Source organism: Scyliorhinus torazame, chromosome 14 (assembly GCF_047496885.1).
Source record: "Scyliorhinus torazame isolate Kashiwa2021f chromosome 14, sScyTor2.1, whole genome shotgun sequence".
NCBI classification, from domain to species: Eukaryota; Metazoa; Chordata; class Chondrichthyes; order Carcharhiniformes; family Scyliorhinidae; genus Scyliorhinus; species Scyliorhinus torazame.
Window position 1 is genome coordinate 145024884 of NC_092720.1, and position 18617 is coordinate 145043500.

The window sequence follows — 18617 nt, forward strand, 5'->3', positions numbered from 1 at the left end:
GAAAAAGGAGGTTCTAATGATTCTAACTCAAAATGACATACCTCAAATTAAATTGGAAAATGAGGATGTTCTTAAAAATTGGGATGAATTGTTAAGTTACCTTCCAAAGGAAAAACAAACTGACCTGAAAGAGTTATTGAAATCACATGGGCAACTTTGTAGAGATAAATTGGGAAGTACTAAAATGGCTATATATGATGTAGATGTGGGAAATGCTGTTCCTATCAAACAACATCCAGAAAGACTTAATCCTTTAAAATTGGCACAGGTTAACAAAGAGATTGAAAGTATGCTGAAAAATGGCATAATTGAAGTGGGTTGCAGCCAATGGAGCTCACCCATGGTGATGGTACCTAACCCAGACGGTACCCAACAGTTGTGTGTGGACTACAGAAAGGTGAATGCAGTTACAAGAACGGACTCTTATCCTATCCCACCTTTGAAGTATTGCATTGAGAAAGTGGGACAATCTTCTTTTATTTACAACTTCCAGACATGGAAAGAACATTTAAAACATCGTATGGAGTTCTTCGATCGACTTCAGGAGGCGGGTTTGGTGATGAACCGAGCCAAAAGTGAATTTGGAGAAGCCAGAATCACTTTCCTTGCGGAGTTTCTGATACCCTCAAGGCGAAGGGAAATAATGCGATTTCTTAGCATGAGGGGATTTGATTGAACATTTGTTGCAAACGTTTTGTGGCGAGATTACTCCACTGATGGACTTGCTGAAGAAACCTAAAAAATGTCAATGGACAGCGGACCTTTAACAGGCATTTGACTGCCTGAAAGCTGTGTTCACCAATGCTCCTGTATTGGAGAATTGCAAGGGACTCTGTGGTCAGATTGAACTAAAGTATCTGATTCTAAAGAGAAATGCCGAGGAGTAGAGGAATGGATGGATTGTGCAGAGACTTTGTTCAAAGAGACTGTCAATCGAGAAGGATTTTGGTTGGAGGAAGAAGAACAAAGAAAAATTATACCTGTTTGCAAGTGTTGTTTTTTTTAAAAAAAACGAAAAGGTATATTTACTGTGTACATTTCTTAGTGGATGGTGCAAAAGTGAAAAATGAAAGCATCTTGAAGTTGATGGTTTATTTCTTTTTCTTGGGGGGGAGGTGTCATGCGAGAGTGCCTTTAAGAACTGGATGTGTAAGCAATGTACCTTTAAGAAAACAGTGATGTGAGAGAGTGGGTGGGGCTGGGCTTTACATCAGCCATTTTGCAGGTTTTTAGTTTCAGTTTAAAAGCAGTGTCTGTGTGTTACCAGAGAGCTGCAAGTTTTGCAGTTTGGTTTTGCTGAGAGCAGCTAAAAAGTGCCTGGCTGGTTTTGCTGAGAGCAGCTAAAAAGTGCCTGGCTGGTTTTGCTGAGAGCAGTTTAAAAGTAGAAAGCCAGTTTGCAACAGTCTGCCATTCTACAGAAAAAAAAGAATATCCTTTAACCTGATTTGATACTGTTTAAAGGTGTTAAGTCTCTTGGAAGTTTGAAGGAACATTTTAAGGAATTATTTACTGTTGCAATATTTTCTGAGTTATCTTTGAAGTAAGGGGTGTTAAGAGATCCAATGTTTATTTAAGATGTTAAGTTGAGTTCGTGGAATAAACAGTGTTTTGTGTTTAAAAACCCATGTGTCCATAATTTTAATCCACACCTAGGGAAAAAGCCGTGTGCTCGGAAAAGCATCAAATCCATTAAAGGGAGAGGTTGGTTGAACTCCATGATACATTTGGGGGTTCTGAACAGCTTCGCCCATAACAACCTTCATCTGCTGCCTCTGTCACCTCATGAAATAACTCAATTAAATTTATTCGGCATGACCTGCCCTTGACAAAGCCATGTTGACTATCTAGTATTTGTTATGTTCTTGTCAGATGTCATGATTTATATGACAAGAACACTTGTAGCTAAAGCTATAAGCAATTTATTCATGTTTACTGTGGGTAAACTACAGACAAAACAGATGAATAACAGTATGATCATGCACAAGCAGCTTCCTCCAGTCTGTCTGAGGGGTCACCTGACTCTAACATTCACTTACATACTAATGAGACTCCTAGTGATCAGTCGGTGAATTACAACACAACCTTGATGTCACTGCAGTATTGACTTACTTTTCTCGAAGTATATATTTATCTCATCCCGTATTATGGACTCCAGCAGTTTTCCCACTATTGGTGTCAAGCTGACAGGTCTGGAGTTTCCTGGGTTATCCTTTGCCCCTTTCTTAAACAACGGCATCACATTTGCAATCCTCCAGTCCCCTGGGGCTAATCCTGTGTTCAGAGAGGTCTGGAAAATTTCTGTCAACGGCTCTGCAATATGCTCCCTTACCTCTCTTTCAGCAATCTAGGATGCGGCCCATCTGGGCCTAGTGACTTATTTACCTGCAATGCTGCCAACCTTTTTAGCACCTTTTCTTTTTTGTCACTATCCTGCTCAGTGCTCACATTTTCAACTGGGCCACTGTCACGTCACCATCTTCTAATTTGGTAAAGACAGAAGCAAAGTGCTCATTTAGTACCACTGTCATAACCTTGGATTGGATTGGATTGGATTTGTTTATTGTCACGTGTACCGAGGTACAGTGAAAAGTATTTTTCTGTGAGCAGCTCAACAGATCATTAAATACATGGGAAGAAAAGGGAATAAAAGAAAATACATAATAGGGCAACACAACATATACAATGTAACTACATAAGCACTGGCATCGGATGAAGCATACAGGGTGTAGTGTTAATGAGGTCAGTCCATAAGAGGGTCATTTAGGAGTCTGGTGACACTGGGGAAGAAGCTGTTTTTGAGTCTGTTCGTGCGTGTTTTCAGGCTTCTGTATCTCCTGCCCGATGGAAGAAGTTGGAAGAGTGAGTAAGCGGGGTGGGAGGGATCTTTTATTATGCTGCCCACTTTCCCCAGGCAGCGGGAGGTGTGGATGGGAGGCAGGTTCGTATGATGGACTGGGCGGTGTTCACGACTCTCTGAAGTTTCTTGCGGTCCTGGACCAAGCAGTTGCCATACCAGGCTGTGATGCAGCCTGATAGAATGCTTTCTATGGTGCATCTGTAAAAGTTGGTAAGGGTTAATGTGGACATGCCGCATTTCCTTAGTTTCCTGAGGAAGTATAGGCGCTGTTGTGCTTTCTTGGTGGTAGCGTCGACGTGGGTGGACCAGGACAGATTTTTGGAGATGTGCACCCCTAGGAATTTGAAACTCCATCTCCACCTCGGCCCCGTTGATGCTGACAGGTGTGCGTACAGTACTTTGCTTCAAAGAACAAAGAAATGTACAGCACAGGCCCTTCGGCCCTCCAAGCCCACGCCGACCATGCTGCCCGACTAAACTACAATCTTCCACACTTCCTGGGTCCGTATCCCTCTATTCCCATCCTATTCATGTATTTGTCAAGATGCCCCTTCAATGTCACTTTCGTCCCTGCTTCCACCACCTCCTCCGGTAGCGAGTTCCAGGCACCCACTACCCTCTGTGTAAAAAAAACTCGTACATCTACTCTACACCTTGCCCCTCTCACCTTAAACCTATGCCCCCGAGTAATTGACCCCTCTACCCTGGGGAAAAGCCTCTGACTATCCACTCTGTCTATGCCCCTCATAATTTTGTAGACCTCTATCAGGTCGCCCCTCAACCTCCGTCGTTCCAGTGAGAACAAACCGAGTTTATTCAACCGCTCCTCATAGCTAATGCCCTCCATACCAGGCAACATTCTGGTAAATCTCTTCTGCACCCTCTCTAAAGCCTCCACATCCTTCTGGTAGTGTGGCGACCAGAATTGAACACTAGACTCCAAGTGTGACCTAACTAGGGTTCTATACAGCTGCAACATGACTTGCCAATTCTTATAATCAATGCCCCGGCCAATGAAGGCAAGCATGCCGTATGCCTTCTTGACTACCTTCTCCACCTGTGTTGCCCCTTTCAGTGACCTGTGGACCTGTACTCCTAGATCTCTTTGACTTTCAATACTCTTGAGGGTTCTACCATTCACTGTATATTCCCCACCTGCATTAGACCTTCCAAAATGCATTACCTCGCATTTGTCCGGATTAAACTCCATCTGCCATCTCTCCGCCCAAATCTCCAAACAATCTAAATCCTGCTGTATCCTCTGACAGTCCTCATCGCTATCCGCAATTCTACTAACCTTTGTGTCGTCTGCAAACTTACTAATCAGACCAGTTACATTTTCCTCAATCATTTATATATACTACAAACAGCAAAGGTCCCAGCACTGATCATAGAACATAGAACAATACAGCGCAGTACAGGCCCTTCGGCCCACGATGTTGCACCGAAACAAAAGCCATCTAACCTACACTATGCCATTATCATCCATATGTTTATCCAATAAACTTTTAAATGCCCTCAATGTTGGCGAGTTCACTACTGTAGCAGGTAGGGCATTCCACGGCCTCACTACTCTTTGCGTAAAGAACCTACCTCTGACCTCTGTCCTATATCTATTACCCCTCAGTTTAAAGTTATGTCCCCTCGTGCCAGCCATATCCATCCGCGGGAGAAGGATCTCACTGTCCACCCTATCCAACCCCCTGATCATTTTGTATGCCTCTATTAAGTCTCCTCTTAACCTTCTTCTCTCCAACGAAAACAACCTCAAGTCCATCAGCCTTTCCTCATAAGATTTTCCCTCCATACCAGGCAACATCCTGGTAAATCTCCTCTGCACCCGCTCCAAAGCCTCCACGTCCTTCCTATAATGCGGTGACCAGAACTGTACGCAATACTCCAAATGCGGCCGTACCAGAGTTCTGTACAGCTGCAACATGACCTCCCGACTCCGGAACTCAATCCCTCTACCAATAAAGGCCAACACTCCATAGGCCTTCTTCACAACCCTATCAACCTGGGTGGCAACTTTCAGGGATCTATGTACATGGACACCTAGATCCCTCTGCTCATCCACAATTTCAAGAACTTTACCATTAGCCAAATATTCCGCATTCCTGTTATTCCTTCCAAAGTGAATCACCTCACACTTCTCTACATTAAACTCCATTTGCCACCTCTCAGCCCAGCTCTGCAGCTTACCTATATCCCTCTGTAACCTGCTACATCCTTCCACACTATCGACAACACCACCGACTTTAGTATCGTCTGCAAATTTACTCACCCACCCTTCTGCGCCTTCCTCTAGGTCATTGATAAAAATGACAAACAGCAACGGCCCCAGAACAGATCCTTGTGGTACTCCACTTGTGACTGTACTCCATTCTGAACATTTCCCATCAACCACCACCCTCTGTCTTCTTTCAGCTAGCCAATTTCTGATCCACATCTCTAAATGACCCTCAATCCCCAGCCTCTGTATTTTTTGCAATAGCCTACCATGGGGAACCTTATCAAACGCTTTGCTGAAATCCATATACACCACATCAACTGCTCTACCCTCGTCTACCTGTTCAGTCACCTTCTCAAAGAACTCAATAAGGTTTGTGAGGCATGACCTACCCTTCACAAAGCCATGCTGACTATCCCTGATCATATTATTCCTATCTAGATGATTATAAGTCTTGTCTCTTATAATCCCCTCCAAGACTTTACCCACTACAGACGTGAGGCTCACCGGTCTATAGTTGCCGGGGTTGTCTCTGCTCCCCTTTTTGAACAAAGGGACCACATTTGCTGTCCTCCAGTCCTCTGGCACTATTCCTGTAGCCAATGATGACATAAAAATCAAAGCCAAAGGTCCAGCAATCTCTTCCCTGGCCTCCCAGAGAATCCTAGGATAAATCCCATCAGGTCCCGGGGACTTATCTATTTTCAGCCTGTCCAGAATTGCCAACACCTCTTCCCTACGTACCTCAATGCCATCTATTCTATTAGCCTGGGGCTCAGCATTCTCCTCCACAACATTATCTTTTTCCTGAGTGAATACTGACGAAAAATATTCATTTAGTATCTCGCCTATCTCTTCAGACTCCACACACAATTTCCCATCCCTGTCCTTGACTGGTCCTACTCTTTCCCTAGTCATTCGCTTATTCCTGACATACCTATAGAAAGCTTTTGGGTTTTCCTTGATCCTTCCTGCCAAATACTTCTCATGTCCCCTCCTTGCTCGTCTTAGCTCTCTCTTTAGATCCTTCCTCGCTACCTTGTAACTATCATCGCCCCAACCGAAACTTCACACCTCATCTTCACATAGGCCTCCTTCTTCCTCTTAACAAGAGATTCCACTTCCTTGGTAAACCACGGTTCCCTCGCTCGACGCCTTCCTCCCTGTCTGACCGGTACATACTTATCAAGAACACGCAGTAGCTGATCCTTGAACAAGCCCCACTTATCCAGTGTGCCCAACACTTGCAGCCTACTTCTCCACCTTATCCCCCCCAAGTCACGTCTAATGGCATCATAATTGCCCTTCCCCCAGCTATAACTCTTGCCCTGCGGTGTATAATTATCCCTTTCTATCATTAACGTAAACGTCACCGAATTGTGGTCACTGTCCCCAAAGTGCTCTCCTACCTCCAAATCCAACACCTGGCCTGGTTCATTACCCAAAACCAAATCCAACGTGGCCTCGCCTCTTGTTGGCCTGTCAACATATTGTTTCAGGAAACCCTCCTGCACACACTGTACAAAAAACGATCCATCTATTGTACTCGAACTATATCTTTTCCAGTCAATATTTGGAAAGTTAAAGTCTCCCATAATAACTACCCTGTTACTTTCGCTCTTATCCAGAATCATCTTCGCCATCCTTTCCTCTACATCCCTAGAACTATTAGGAGGCCTATAAAAAAAGCTCCCAACAGGGTGACCTCTCCTTTCCTGTTTCTAACTTCAGCCCATACTACCTCGGAAGAAGAGTCCCCATCTAGCATCCTCTCCGCCACCGTAATACTGCTCTTGACTATCAGCGCCACACCTCCCCCTCTTTTGCCTCCTTCTCTGAGCTTACTAAAACACCTAAACCCCGGAACCTGCAACATCCATTCCTGTCCCTGCTCTATCCATGTCTCCGAAATGGCCACAACATTGAAGTCCCAGGTACCAACCCATGCTGCCAGTTCCCCTACCTTGTTTCGTATACTCCTGGCATTGAAGTAGACACACTTCAAACCACCTACCTGAACACTGGCCCCCTCCTGCGAAGTCAAATCTGTGCTCCTGACCTCTATAGTCTCATTCTCCCTTACCCTAAAACCACAATCCAGGTTCCCATGCCCCTTCTGCATTAGTTTAAACCCCTCCAAAGAGCACTAACAAATCTCCCCCCCAGGATATTTGTGCCCCTCAGGTTCAGATGTAGACCATCCTGTCTGTAGAGGTCCCACCTTCCCCAGAAAGAGCCCCAGTTATCCAGAAATCTGAATCCCTCCCGCCTGCACCATCCCAGTAGCCACGTGTTTAAATGCTCTCTCCCTATTCCTCATCTCACTATCACGTGGCACGGGCAACAACCCAGAGATAACAACTCTGTTTGTTCTAGTTCTGAGCTTCCATCCTAGCTCCCTGAAAACCTGCCTGACATCCTTGTCCCCTTTCCTACCTATGTCGTTAGTGCCAATGTGGACCACGACTTGGGGCTGCTCCCCCTCCCCCCTAAGGACCCGGAAAACACGATCCGAGACATCACGTACCCTTGCACCTGGGAGGCAACATACCAAACGTGAGTCTCTCACGCTCCCACAAAATCTCCTATCTGTGCCCCTGACTATAGAGTCCCCAATTACTAATGCTCTGCTCCTCTCCCCCCTTCCCTTCTGAGCAACAGGGACAGACTCCGTACCATGGCTTACCCCTGGTAAGTCCCCCCCTCCCACAAGTATCCAAAGCGGTATACTTGTTTCTCAGTATTTTTCCCAGTCCCTCTTACAGTTACCCACCTATCTCCAATCTTTGGTGTAACTAATTCCCTGAAGCTGCTATCTATGACCCCTTCTGCCTCCCGAATGATCCGAAGTTCTTCCAACTCCAGCTCCAGTTCCCTAACTCGGTCTTGGAGGAGCTGGAGATGGCAGGACTTCCTGCAGGTAAAATCAGCAGGGACACTAACTGCATCCCTCACCTCAAACATCCTGCAGGAGGAACATTGCACTCCCTTCCCTGCCATACCTCTAACTTTCTACCAAGATCTGGCTAACAACTAAATTAAATTTTTTATAAAAAATAATAATAATATAATAAAATATGGTACTTACCTCAGACCAATGGGTTTTATTATTAGGTTAGAGGAGGAGGGCGGGTGGGAGATACTACACGTGTAGTGTCTCGGGTTTCCTCTCCACCAGAATTTATTGGTGAGGGTCTTCCCAGACGTCCACGGGTCGACTTCCTGTTCCCGCCTAAAACACTAATTAAAAAAAAAAAATTCTCAGCTCCTGCAGAAATTGACTAACCAGCCAGCTCCACTACCGCCAAAATCGACTGGCCTGCCCCTGCAAAGACAAGTGCTTTTAAAGGACAGACTTACCTCCCAGCAACCACTTCCGCACTGCTCCCGCTGAAACTGACTCACCAGCTGTTCTCCCGCCAAAATCGACTGGCCTGCCCCTGCAAGGGCAAGTGCTTTTAAAGGACAGACTTACCTCCCAGCAGCCACTTCCGCACTGCTCGCGCTGAAACTGACTCACCAGCTGTTCTCACGCCGAAATCGACTGCGGAACACCACTGGTCACAGCCCTCTCATTCGAAAAGCACCCTTCCATTGCTACACTCTGCCTTCTATGACCTAGCCAGTTCTGTATCCACCTTGCCAGCTCACCCCTGATCCCGTGTGACTTCACCTTTTGTACTAGTCTACCATGAGGGACCTTGTCAAATATAGACAACATCCACTGCCCTACCTGCATCAATCATCTTTGTGACCTCCTCAAAAAACTCTTATCAAGTTAGTGAGACATGACTTCCCCTTCACAAACCATGCTGCCTCTCACTAATATGTCCATTTGCTTCCAAATGGGAATAGATCCTGTCTCGAAGAATTCTCTCCAGTAATTTCCCTACCACTGAAGTAAGGCTCTGTAGTTCCCTGGATTATCCTTGCTACCCTTCTTAAACAGAGGAACAACATTGGCTATTCTCCAGTCCTCCGGGACATCACCTAAAGACAGTGAGGATCCAAAGATTTCTGTCAAGGCCTCAGCAATTTCCTCTCCAGCCTCCTTCAGTATTCTGGGGTAGATCCCATCAGGCCCTGGGGACTTACCTACCTTAATATTTTTTAAACCGCCCAACACCTTGTCTTTTTGGATCTCAATGTGACCCAGGCTATCTACACCCCCTTCTCCAGACTCAACATCTACCAATTCCTTCTCTTTGGCGAATACTGATGCAAAGTATTCATTTAGTACCTCGCCCATTTCCTCTGGCTCCACACATAGATTCCCTTGCCTATCCTTCAGTGAGCCAACCCTTTCCCTGGCTACCCTCTTGCTTTTTATGTACGTGTAAAAAGCCTTGGGATTTTCCTTAACCCTATTTGCCAATGACTTTTCGGGACCCCTTCTAGCCCTCCTGACTCCTTGCTTAAGTTTCTTCCTACTTTCCTTATATTCCACCCAGGCTTCGTCTTTTCCCAGCCTTTTAGTCCTGACAAATGCCTCCTTTTTCTTTTTGACGAGGCCTACAATATCTCTCGTTATCCAAGGTTCCCGAAAATTGCCGTATTTATCCTTCTTCCTCACAGGAACATGCCGGTCCTGAATTCCTTTCAACTGACACTTGAAAGCCTCCCACATGTCAGATGTTGATTTGCCCTCAAACACCCGCCCCCAATCTAGGTTCTTCAGTTCCCGCCTAATATTGTTGTAATTAGCCTTCCCCCAATTTAGCACATTCACCCTAGGACCACTCTTATCCTTGTCCACCAGTACTTTAAAACTTACTGAATTGTGCTTAATGAATTACTTACTAATGCAAACAAAGCTGGTAGGTAGAGCTAGTGAAGTGTTTGCATCACTACCGGAGGAGGTATCTGGGACGTATGAGGAGGTGAAAAAATCCATCTTAGGTGCATATGAACTAGTGCCTGAAGCGTACAGACAAAGCTTTAGAAACGTAAGGAAAGAATTTGGTCAAACAGACATGGAGTTTCAAAGGATCAAACAGAGTAATTTTGAAAGGTACATGAGGGCTTTGAAAATAGACAAAAATTATGAAGCTGTCATAGAAATTACACTTTTAGAGGAGTTTAAAAATTCAATTCCTGATGTAGTGAGAACCCATGTAGGGGAGCAGAAGGTTAAAACTGTGAGGTTAGCAGCAGAAATGAAAGGTGATTATGAATTAGTTCATAAATCAAAGCTTGGTTTCCGACATCAGTTTCAGCCTGTGAGGTATAGAAACTGGGGACATGAGAAATACTCAAGTGGTAGAGGTAAAGGAGATCTGATGGGAGATAATAGGGAGAGTGTACCTCAGACTAAAAAGGAAATCCAGGAGGGTGGAAGAGACATGAAAAGTTTCAAATGTTTTCACTGTAATAAACTAGGCCATGTAAAGCCACAGTGTTGGTGGTTGAAGAAAAGCACTGGGAAGGCTGATGTGGTAAAACAGGATGAGACAGTGGGGTTTGTTAAAGGAAAGCCCAAGTGAAGCGAAGGAGGTGCAAAAGATTGTACAGCTTGATCAAGAGGTGATTGACAAGAAGATGCCAGATTTCTTTAAAGTATTTACTTGAGGGTAAAGTTTACTCATGTGTACCAGAAGGAGCAGGTAAAGAAGTCACAATTTTAAGAGATACGGGCGCTAGTCAATCTTTAATGGTAAGAGATGAGGGGTTATGTAGTTTGGGAAGAATATTGCCAGAAAAGATGGTTATTTGTGGAATTCAAAGTGAGAAGATTAGTGTTCCATGATATAAGATAAGGTTGGAAAGTCCAATAAAGAGTGGTGAAGTGGTAGTAGAAGTAATAGAGAAATTATCTTGTCCAGGAATACAGTTTATTTGAGTAATGCTACAGCTGGATCGCAGGTGGGAGTGATGCCTACTGTGATTGACAAGCCAGTGGAAAATAAGACAACTGGAGTATTGAAGGACGAATATCCTGAGATTTTTCTGGACTGTGTAGCAACAAGATCGCAAAGTCACAGGTTAAGACAAGAATGCGGATGAAAAATGGGCAGAAGTTCATCAAGTAGTATTGCCGGTAGGGTATAGAAAGGAGGTGTAGCGAGTTGCACATGAGGTACCAATGGGAGGTCATTTGGGATAAGGAAAACTCAAGCTAAAATCCAAAAGCATTTTTATTGGCCTGGACTACATAAAGATGTAGTTAAATTTTGTCACACATGTCAAGTGATCGGGAAACTTCAAGTAGTGATAAAACCAGTGCCCTTAATATCCATTCCAGCATTTGAGGAACCTTTTACAAAGGTCTTAATTGATTGCGTAGGACGGCATTTTAAAACAAAATGTGGGAATCAATATATTTTGACTAGAATGGATGTGTCTACTAGGTTTCCAGAGGCCATTCCAGTATGTAACATTACAACTAAAAAGATTGTGGACGAGTTCCTTAAATTCTTTACTCGATATGGACTACCCACAGAAATACAATCGGATCAAGGATCAAATTTTACCTCGAGGTTATTCAAAGAAGTTATGGATAGCTTGGGAATAAAACAATTTAAATCAACTGTGTACCATCCAGAATCGAAGGGAGCATTAGAAAGGTAGCATCAGACATTAAAGACAATGTTGAGGGTGTATTGTCAAGATTATCCAGAGGATTGGGATAGTGATGAACCAAATCCAGATGATTTTGAATTTGATATTACTCAAATTAAATTGGAAAATGAGGATGTTCTTAAAAATTGGGCTACATTGTTGAGTTACCTTCCAGAGGAAAAAGGACTGACCTGAAAGAGTTATTGATATCACATGGGCAAGTTTGTGGAGATAAATTGGGAAGTACTAAAATGGCTATACATGATGCAGATGTGGGGAATGCTGTTCCAATTAAACAACAACCATACAGACTTAACCCTTTAAAATTGGCACAGGTTGACGAAGAGATTGAAAGTATGCTTAAAAATGGCATAATTGAAGTGTGTAGCAGCCAATGGAGCTCACCCATAGTGATGGTACTGAAACCAGATGGTACCCAACGGTTGTATGTGGACTATAGAAAGGTTAATGCAGTTACAAGAATGGACTCTTATCCTATACCACGTTTGGAGGATTGCATTGAGAAAGTGGGACAATCAACCTTTATTTCCAAACTGGATTTACTTAAAGGTTACTGGCAGGTACCTTTATCTGAAGGGACAAAGGAGATTTCAGCTTTTGTGACTCCAGATGGTATATACTAATTCAAAGTTATGCCATTTGGCATGAAAAATGCCCCAGCCACATTTTAACGGTTAACTAACACAGTTGTTTCAGGATTACCCAATTGTGCGGTATACATCGACGATCTGGTAATTTTCAGCCAGACATGGAAAGAACATTTAAATCATCTGATGGAGTTATTCGATCGACTTCAGGAGGCGGGTTTGGTGGTAAACCTATCCAAAAGTGCATTTGGAAAATCCCAAGTCACTTTCCTTGGCCACACAATCGGACGGGGTCAAATGGTCCCACGGGATGTGAAAACAAGTTATTGGGTGACCACCAGAAAGGGCAGGCAGTCAGTGCAGGAATCCCCTGTGGTTGTCCCCCTCTCGAACAGATATACCCCTTTGGATACTGTCGGGGGGGATAGCCTATCAGGGGAAAACAGCAGCAGCCAGAGCAGTGGCACCACGGCTGGCTCTGATGTTCAGAAGGGAGGGTCAAAGCGCAGAAGAGTAATAGTAATAGGGGACTCTATAGTCAGGGGCACAGATAGGCGCTTCTGTGGACGTGAAAGAGACTCCAGGATGGTATGTTGCCTCCCTGGTGCCAGGGTCCAGGATGTCTCCGAACGGGTAGAGGGAATCCTGAAGGGGGAGGGCAAACAGGCAGAGGTCGTTGTACATATTGGTACTAACGACACAGGCAGGAAGGGGCATGAGGTCCTGCAGCATGAGTTCAGGGAGCTAGGCAGAAAGTTAAAAGACAGGACCTCGAGGGTTGTAATCTCGGGATTACTCCCTGTGCCACGTGCCAGTGAGGCTAGAAATGGGAAGATAGAGCAGATAAACACGTGGCTAAACAGCTGGTGTAGGAGGGAGGGTTTCCGTTATCTGGACCACTGGGAGCTCTTCCGGGGCAGGTGTGACCTGTATAAGATGGACGGGTTGCATCTAAACCGGAGAGGCATAAATATCCTGGCCGCGAGGTTTGCTAGTGTCACACGGGAGGGTTTAAACTAGTATGGCAGGGGGGTGGGCACGGGAGCAATAGGTCAGAAGGTGAGAGCATTGAGGGAGAACTAGGGAATAGGGACAGTGTGGCTCTGAGGCAGAGCAGACGGGGAGAAGTTGCTGAACACAGCGGGTCTGGTGGCCTGAAGTGCATATGTTTTAATGCAAGGAGCGTTACGGGTAAGGCAGATGAACTTAAAGCTTGGATTACTACTTGGAACTACGATGTTGTTGCCATTACAGAGACCTGGTTGAGGGAAGGGCAGGATTGGCAGCTAAACGTTCCAGGATTTAGATGTTTCAGGCGGGATAGAGGGGGATGTAAAAGGGGAGGCGGAGTTGCGCTACTTGTTCGGGAGAATATCACAGCTATACTGCGAGAGGACACCTCAGAGGGCAGTGAGGCTATATGGGTAGAGATCAGGAATAAGAAGGGTGCAGTCACAATGTTGGGGGTATACTACAGGCCTCCCAACAGCCAGCGGGAGATAGAGGAGCAGATAGGTAGACAGATTTTGGAAAAGAGTAAAAACAACAGGGTTGTGGTGATGGGAGACTTCAACTTCCCCAATATTGACTGGGACTCACTTAGTGCCAGGGGCTTAGACGGGGCGGAGTTTGTAAGGAGCATCCAGGAGGGCTTCTTAAAACAATATGTAAACAGTCCAACTAGGGAAGGGGCAGTACTGGACCTGGTATTGGGGAATGAGCCCGGCCAGGTGGTAGATGTTTCAGTAGGGGAGCATTTCGGTAACAGTGACCACAATTCAGTAAGTTTTAAAGTACTGGTGGACAAGGATAAGAGTGGTCCGAGGATGAATGTGCTAAATTGGGGGAAGGCTAATTATAACAATATTAGGCGGGAACTGAAGAACATAGATTGGGGGCGGATATTTGAGGGCAAATCAACATCTGACATGTGGGAGGCTTTCAAGTGTCAGTTGAAAGGAATACAGGACCGGCATGTTCCTGTGAGGAAGAAAGATAAATACGGCAATTTTCGGGAACCTTGGATGACGAGTGATATTGTAGGCCTCGTCAAAAAGAAAAAGGAGGCATTTGTCAGGGCTAAAAGGCTGGGAACAGACGAAGCCTGTGTTGCATATAAGGAAAGTAGGAAGGAACTTAAGCAAGGAGTCAGGAGGGCTAGAAGGGGTCACGAAAAGTAATTGGCAAATAGGGTTAAGGAAATCCCAAGGCTTTTTCCACGTACATAAAAAGCAAGAGGGTAGCCAGGGAAAGGGTTGGCCCACTGAAGGATAGGCAAGGGAATCTATGTGTGGAGCCAGAGGAAATGGGCGAGGTACTAAATGAATACTTTGCATCAGTATTCACCAAAGAGAAGGAATTGGTAGATGTTGAGTCTGGAGAAGGGGGTGTAGATAGCCTGGGTCACATTGTGATCCAAAAGGACGAGGTGTTGGGTGTCTTAAAAAATATTAAAGTAGATAAGTCCCCAGGGCCTGATGGGATCTACCCCAGAATACTGAAGGAGGCTGGAGAGGAAATTGCTGAGGCCTTGACAGAAATCTTTGGATCCTCGCTGTCTTCAGGGGATGTCCCGGAGGACTGGAGAATAGCCAACGTTGTTCCTCTGTTTAAGAAGGGTAGCAAGGATAATCCCGGGAACTACAGGCCGGTGAGCCTTACTTCAGTGGTAGGGAAATTACTGGAGAGAATTCTTCGAGACAGGATCTACTCCCATTTGGAAGCAAATGGACGTATTAGTGAGAGGCAGCACGGTTTTGTGAAGGGGAGGTCGTGTCTCACTAACTTGATAGAGTTTTTCGAGGAGGTCACTAAGATGATTGATGCAGGTAGGGCAGTAGATGTTGTCTATATGGACTTCAGTAAGGCCTTTGACAAGGTCCCTCATGGTAGACTAGTACAAAAGGTGAAGTCACACGGGATCAGGGGTGAACTGGCAAGGTGGATACAGAACTGGCTAGGCCATAGAAGGCAGAGGGTAGCAATGGAGGGATGCTTTTCTAATTGGAGGGCTGTGACCAGTGGTGTTCCACAGGGATCAGTGCTGGGACCTTTGCTCTTTGTAGTATATATAAATGATTTGGAGGAAAATGTAACTGGTCTGATTAGTAAGTTTGCAGACGATACAAAGGTTGGTGGAATTGCGGATAGCGATGAGGACTGTCTGAGGATACAGCAGGATTTAGATTGTCTGGAGACTTGGGCGGAGAGATGGCAGATGGAGTTTAATCCGGACAAATGTGAGGTAATGCATTTTGGAAGGTCTAATGCAGGTAGGGAATATACAGTGAATGGTAGAACCCTCAAGAGTATTGAAAGTCAAAGAGATCTAGGAGTACAGGTCCACAGGTCATTGAAAGGGGCAACACAGGTGGAGAAGGTAGTCAAGAAGGCATACGGCATGCTTGCCTTCATTGGCCGGGGCATTGAGTATAAGAATTGGCAAGTCATGTTGCAGCTGTATAGAACCTTAGTTAGGCCACACTTGGAGTATAGTGTTCAATTCTGGTCGCCACACTACCAGAAGGATGTGGAGGCTTTAGAGAGGGTGCAGAAGAGATTTACCAGAATGTTGCCTGGTATGGAGGGCATAAGCTATGAGGAGCGATTGAATAAACTCGGTTTGTTCTCACTGGAACGAAGGAGGTTGAGGGGCGACCTGATAGAGGTATACAAAATTATGAGGGGCATAGACAGAGTGGATAGTCAGAGGCTTTTCCCCAGGGTAGAGGGGTCAATTACTAGGGGGCATAGGTTTAAGGTGAGAGGGGCAAGGTTTAGAGTAGATGTACGAGGCAAGTTTTTTACGCAGAGGGTAGTGGGTACCTGGAACTCGCTACCGGAGGAGGTAGTGGAAGCAGGGACGATAGGGACATTTAAGGGGCATCTTGACAAATATATGAATAGGATGGGAATAGAAGGATACGGACCCAGGAAGTGTAGAAGATTGTAGTTTAGTCGGGCAGTATGGTCGGCACGGGCTTGGAGGGCCGAAGGGCCTGTTCCTGTGCTGTACATTTCTTTGTTCTTTGTTTGTTTGTACTGTAGATCTCTATTGCACCACACCTGTAAAGTACGCCCCTGTGTTCCCCACAACCACAATCTATTAAAAGTTATGGGTCAGGTGACCTCCATGATACACTTTAGGGTTCTCTAAACTCTGGCCCATAACACAGACGTCTTGTAGATCCAAAACCTCCCACAACTTGCATGCCACACATATCACAAGCTTTCTCAGAGATCCCGCCTACTTTTCTGATCAAGATGATGCAAACTGTTGAGGCTCTGCTGTCACAACCAATTATCTAAGAGCCTCTCTCTCTCTGGTTTGAGGAGGAGGGAAGGATGGAAACACTACAGCAATGTAATGTTTGGGTTTACCGCTCTTTGACACTGGGTCCTCCATGATCCCTTCTTAGTTGTGGTTAGCTAAGTGAGTTCTCCCAGAATCCTCCTCAGCCACTTCTCACTACCGCCCTCTGTTGGATGTCCTTCCTCATGTTGAGCACTGGGTCCTTTTCCATAATCCCCTTCTCAGTTCCGTTGAATGAGCCGACTTCTCCCAGAATCCTCTTCAGTCATTTCTCACTACCGCCTTTTGTTGGATATTGTCTGTAATGGAGTGTAATTGAATGTAATACAGGATATTATCTGTAATGGAGTGAAATACAATCTAATGCAGGATATTATCTGTAATGGAGTGAAATACAATCTAATGCAGGATATTGTCTGTAATGCAGTGAAATACAATTTAATGCTGGAGAGTGTCAGTAATGGAGTGTTTAGTAATTTGAGGAAGCCAACGGTAAATGAACAAACGTTTATTTATCTATATACAGTGTTCGGCTCAAGGCAGCATTTCGCTCTCAGTACAGTCCTTGCTCGGAGAAATAACCACCAGCCCTGCTTTGGGCCAGCTATTATATCGGTTCGTGATGAACACCAGCAGGGTGGGTCCGCCCCTATCTGGGAAACTCGTATTCCACGGGACTGACGGGAAGATCAACACCGGTTTCCCTATGGTCCTCATGGGGGCTTTTAACACCCCTCTCCCCCAAAATTCTCCATTCAGCCGCCAATGATGGGTCTGCTTCTGCTCTGCTTTGCCGGTGGCTGTGCTTCCGCCTGTGGAGGCTTTGATTTGGGAGGAGTGTATTGGTTTGCTGACTGCCGTTTCCTGGCTGATCTCCAAAGAATTACCTCCAGGATTTCAGCCCCAGACATGACGTTATCCCCTGCAAAGGACATGTCTGCATTCATCTTGGATCCGGAGTCATCCTCCTCCTGTTGGACTGGGTGTTGCTACCTGGACGGCTGGGCCCCAGGTCTAGGGATGGTACCTCGCATGGAGGAGATGCCAATACCACCAGTTTAGCATTCTTCAGGTGGTCCAAAACATCCACTGGTTCACCCTTGTCCACTCTGCTGGTCACATCCTAAACAAATTTCAGAAGATTTGTCAAGCATGTGAATCCATGCTGACTTGGACCAATCCTGTCCCCCGCTTTCCAAATGATCAGTTATTTCATCCTTCATAATTGACTCCAGCATTTTCAACCACCATTGATGTCAGGCTAACTGGTCTGTAATTCCCTGTTTTCTCTCGCCTTCCTTTGTTAAAAGTGGGGTTACATTTGCTACCCTCCAATTCATTGTAACTCTTTCATAGTCTATTGAATGCTGGAGAATGATCACCAATGCGTCCACTATTTCTAGCGCCACTTCCTTAAGCACTCTGGGATGAAGAGCATCAGGATCTGGGGACTTATCGGGTTTTAATCCCATCAATTTCCACAATACAATTTCCTGATCAATAAGGATTTCCTTCAGTTCCTCAGTTAGTAAACAACTATCCTTTTCAGGCACCAAATTTGCACTTGGATTCAGTTTTATCAAGTTGTAAACATGTTTTGAAAGTTGGGAAGTTGTTGTTGAGCTTTCCAAACTGGATGGTCGAGTTCCCTGACTGTTTCCCTTCTTTCTTTGCAGCTCTTTGTCCTGTGCCATGGAATGTTGCAATGCGCCCAGCTCCTGTACAGTGCCTATTTCAAAAGCAGCATCACCACGATTGAGAAACAATTTGGGCTCTCCAGTTTATCATCAGGCTTCATCTCCAGCTTGCATGAGGTATTGTAGCAGAAATGAGCTGCAGTTTAGGTCTGGACAGACGGTCGTGTGGATGCTTCACTCAGAATACAGCAAATCCTGTGGGATTTGCAAAAGAGCAAATGTGATTTGAGAAAAACATTTTCACACAGCGAGTGTTTTGGGTCTGGAATGCACAGCCTAGAAGTGTGCTGGAGGCAGGTTCAATCGAGGCATTCAAGAGGGCATTTGATTACAATTTGAATAGAACCAATGTGCA

At 45.2% G+C, this 18617-nt stretch overlaps 1 protein-coding gene across 6 annotated transcripts in view; it reads left to right on the forward strand.

Moving 5' to 3' along the window:
- LOC140390084 (solute carrier organic anion transporter family member 2A1-like) overlaps positions 1-18617 on the forward strand; it is a 578748-nt gene that overhangs the window by 21880 nt on the left and 538251 nt on the right. For all 6 annotated transcript variants that reach the window (XR_011934552.1, XR_011934553.1, XM_072474981.1 and 3 more), the window contains exon 2: positions 18242-18379. Coding sequence is in view for 4 of the 6 variants with exons in the window: in XM_072474981.1 (XP_072331082.1) it covers positions 18242-18379 (138 nt within the window). In the remaining 2 variants the exon portion in view is untranslated. The remainder of the gene's footprint in view (positions 1-18241; positions 18380-18617) is intronic.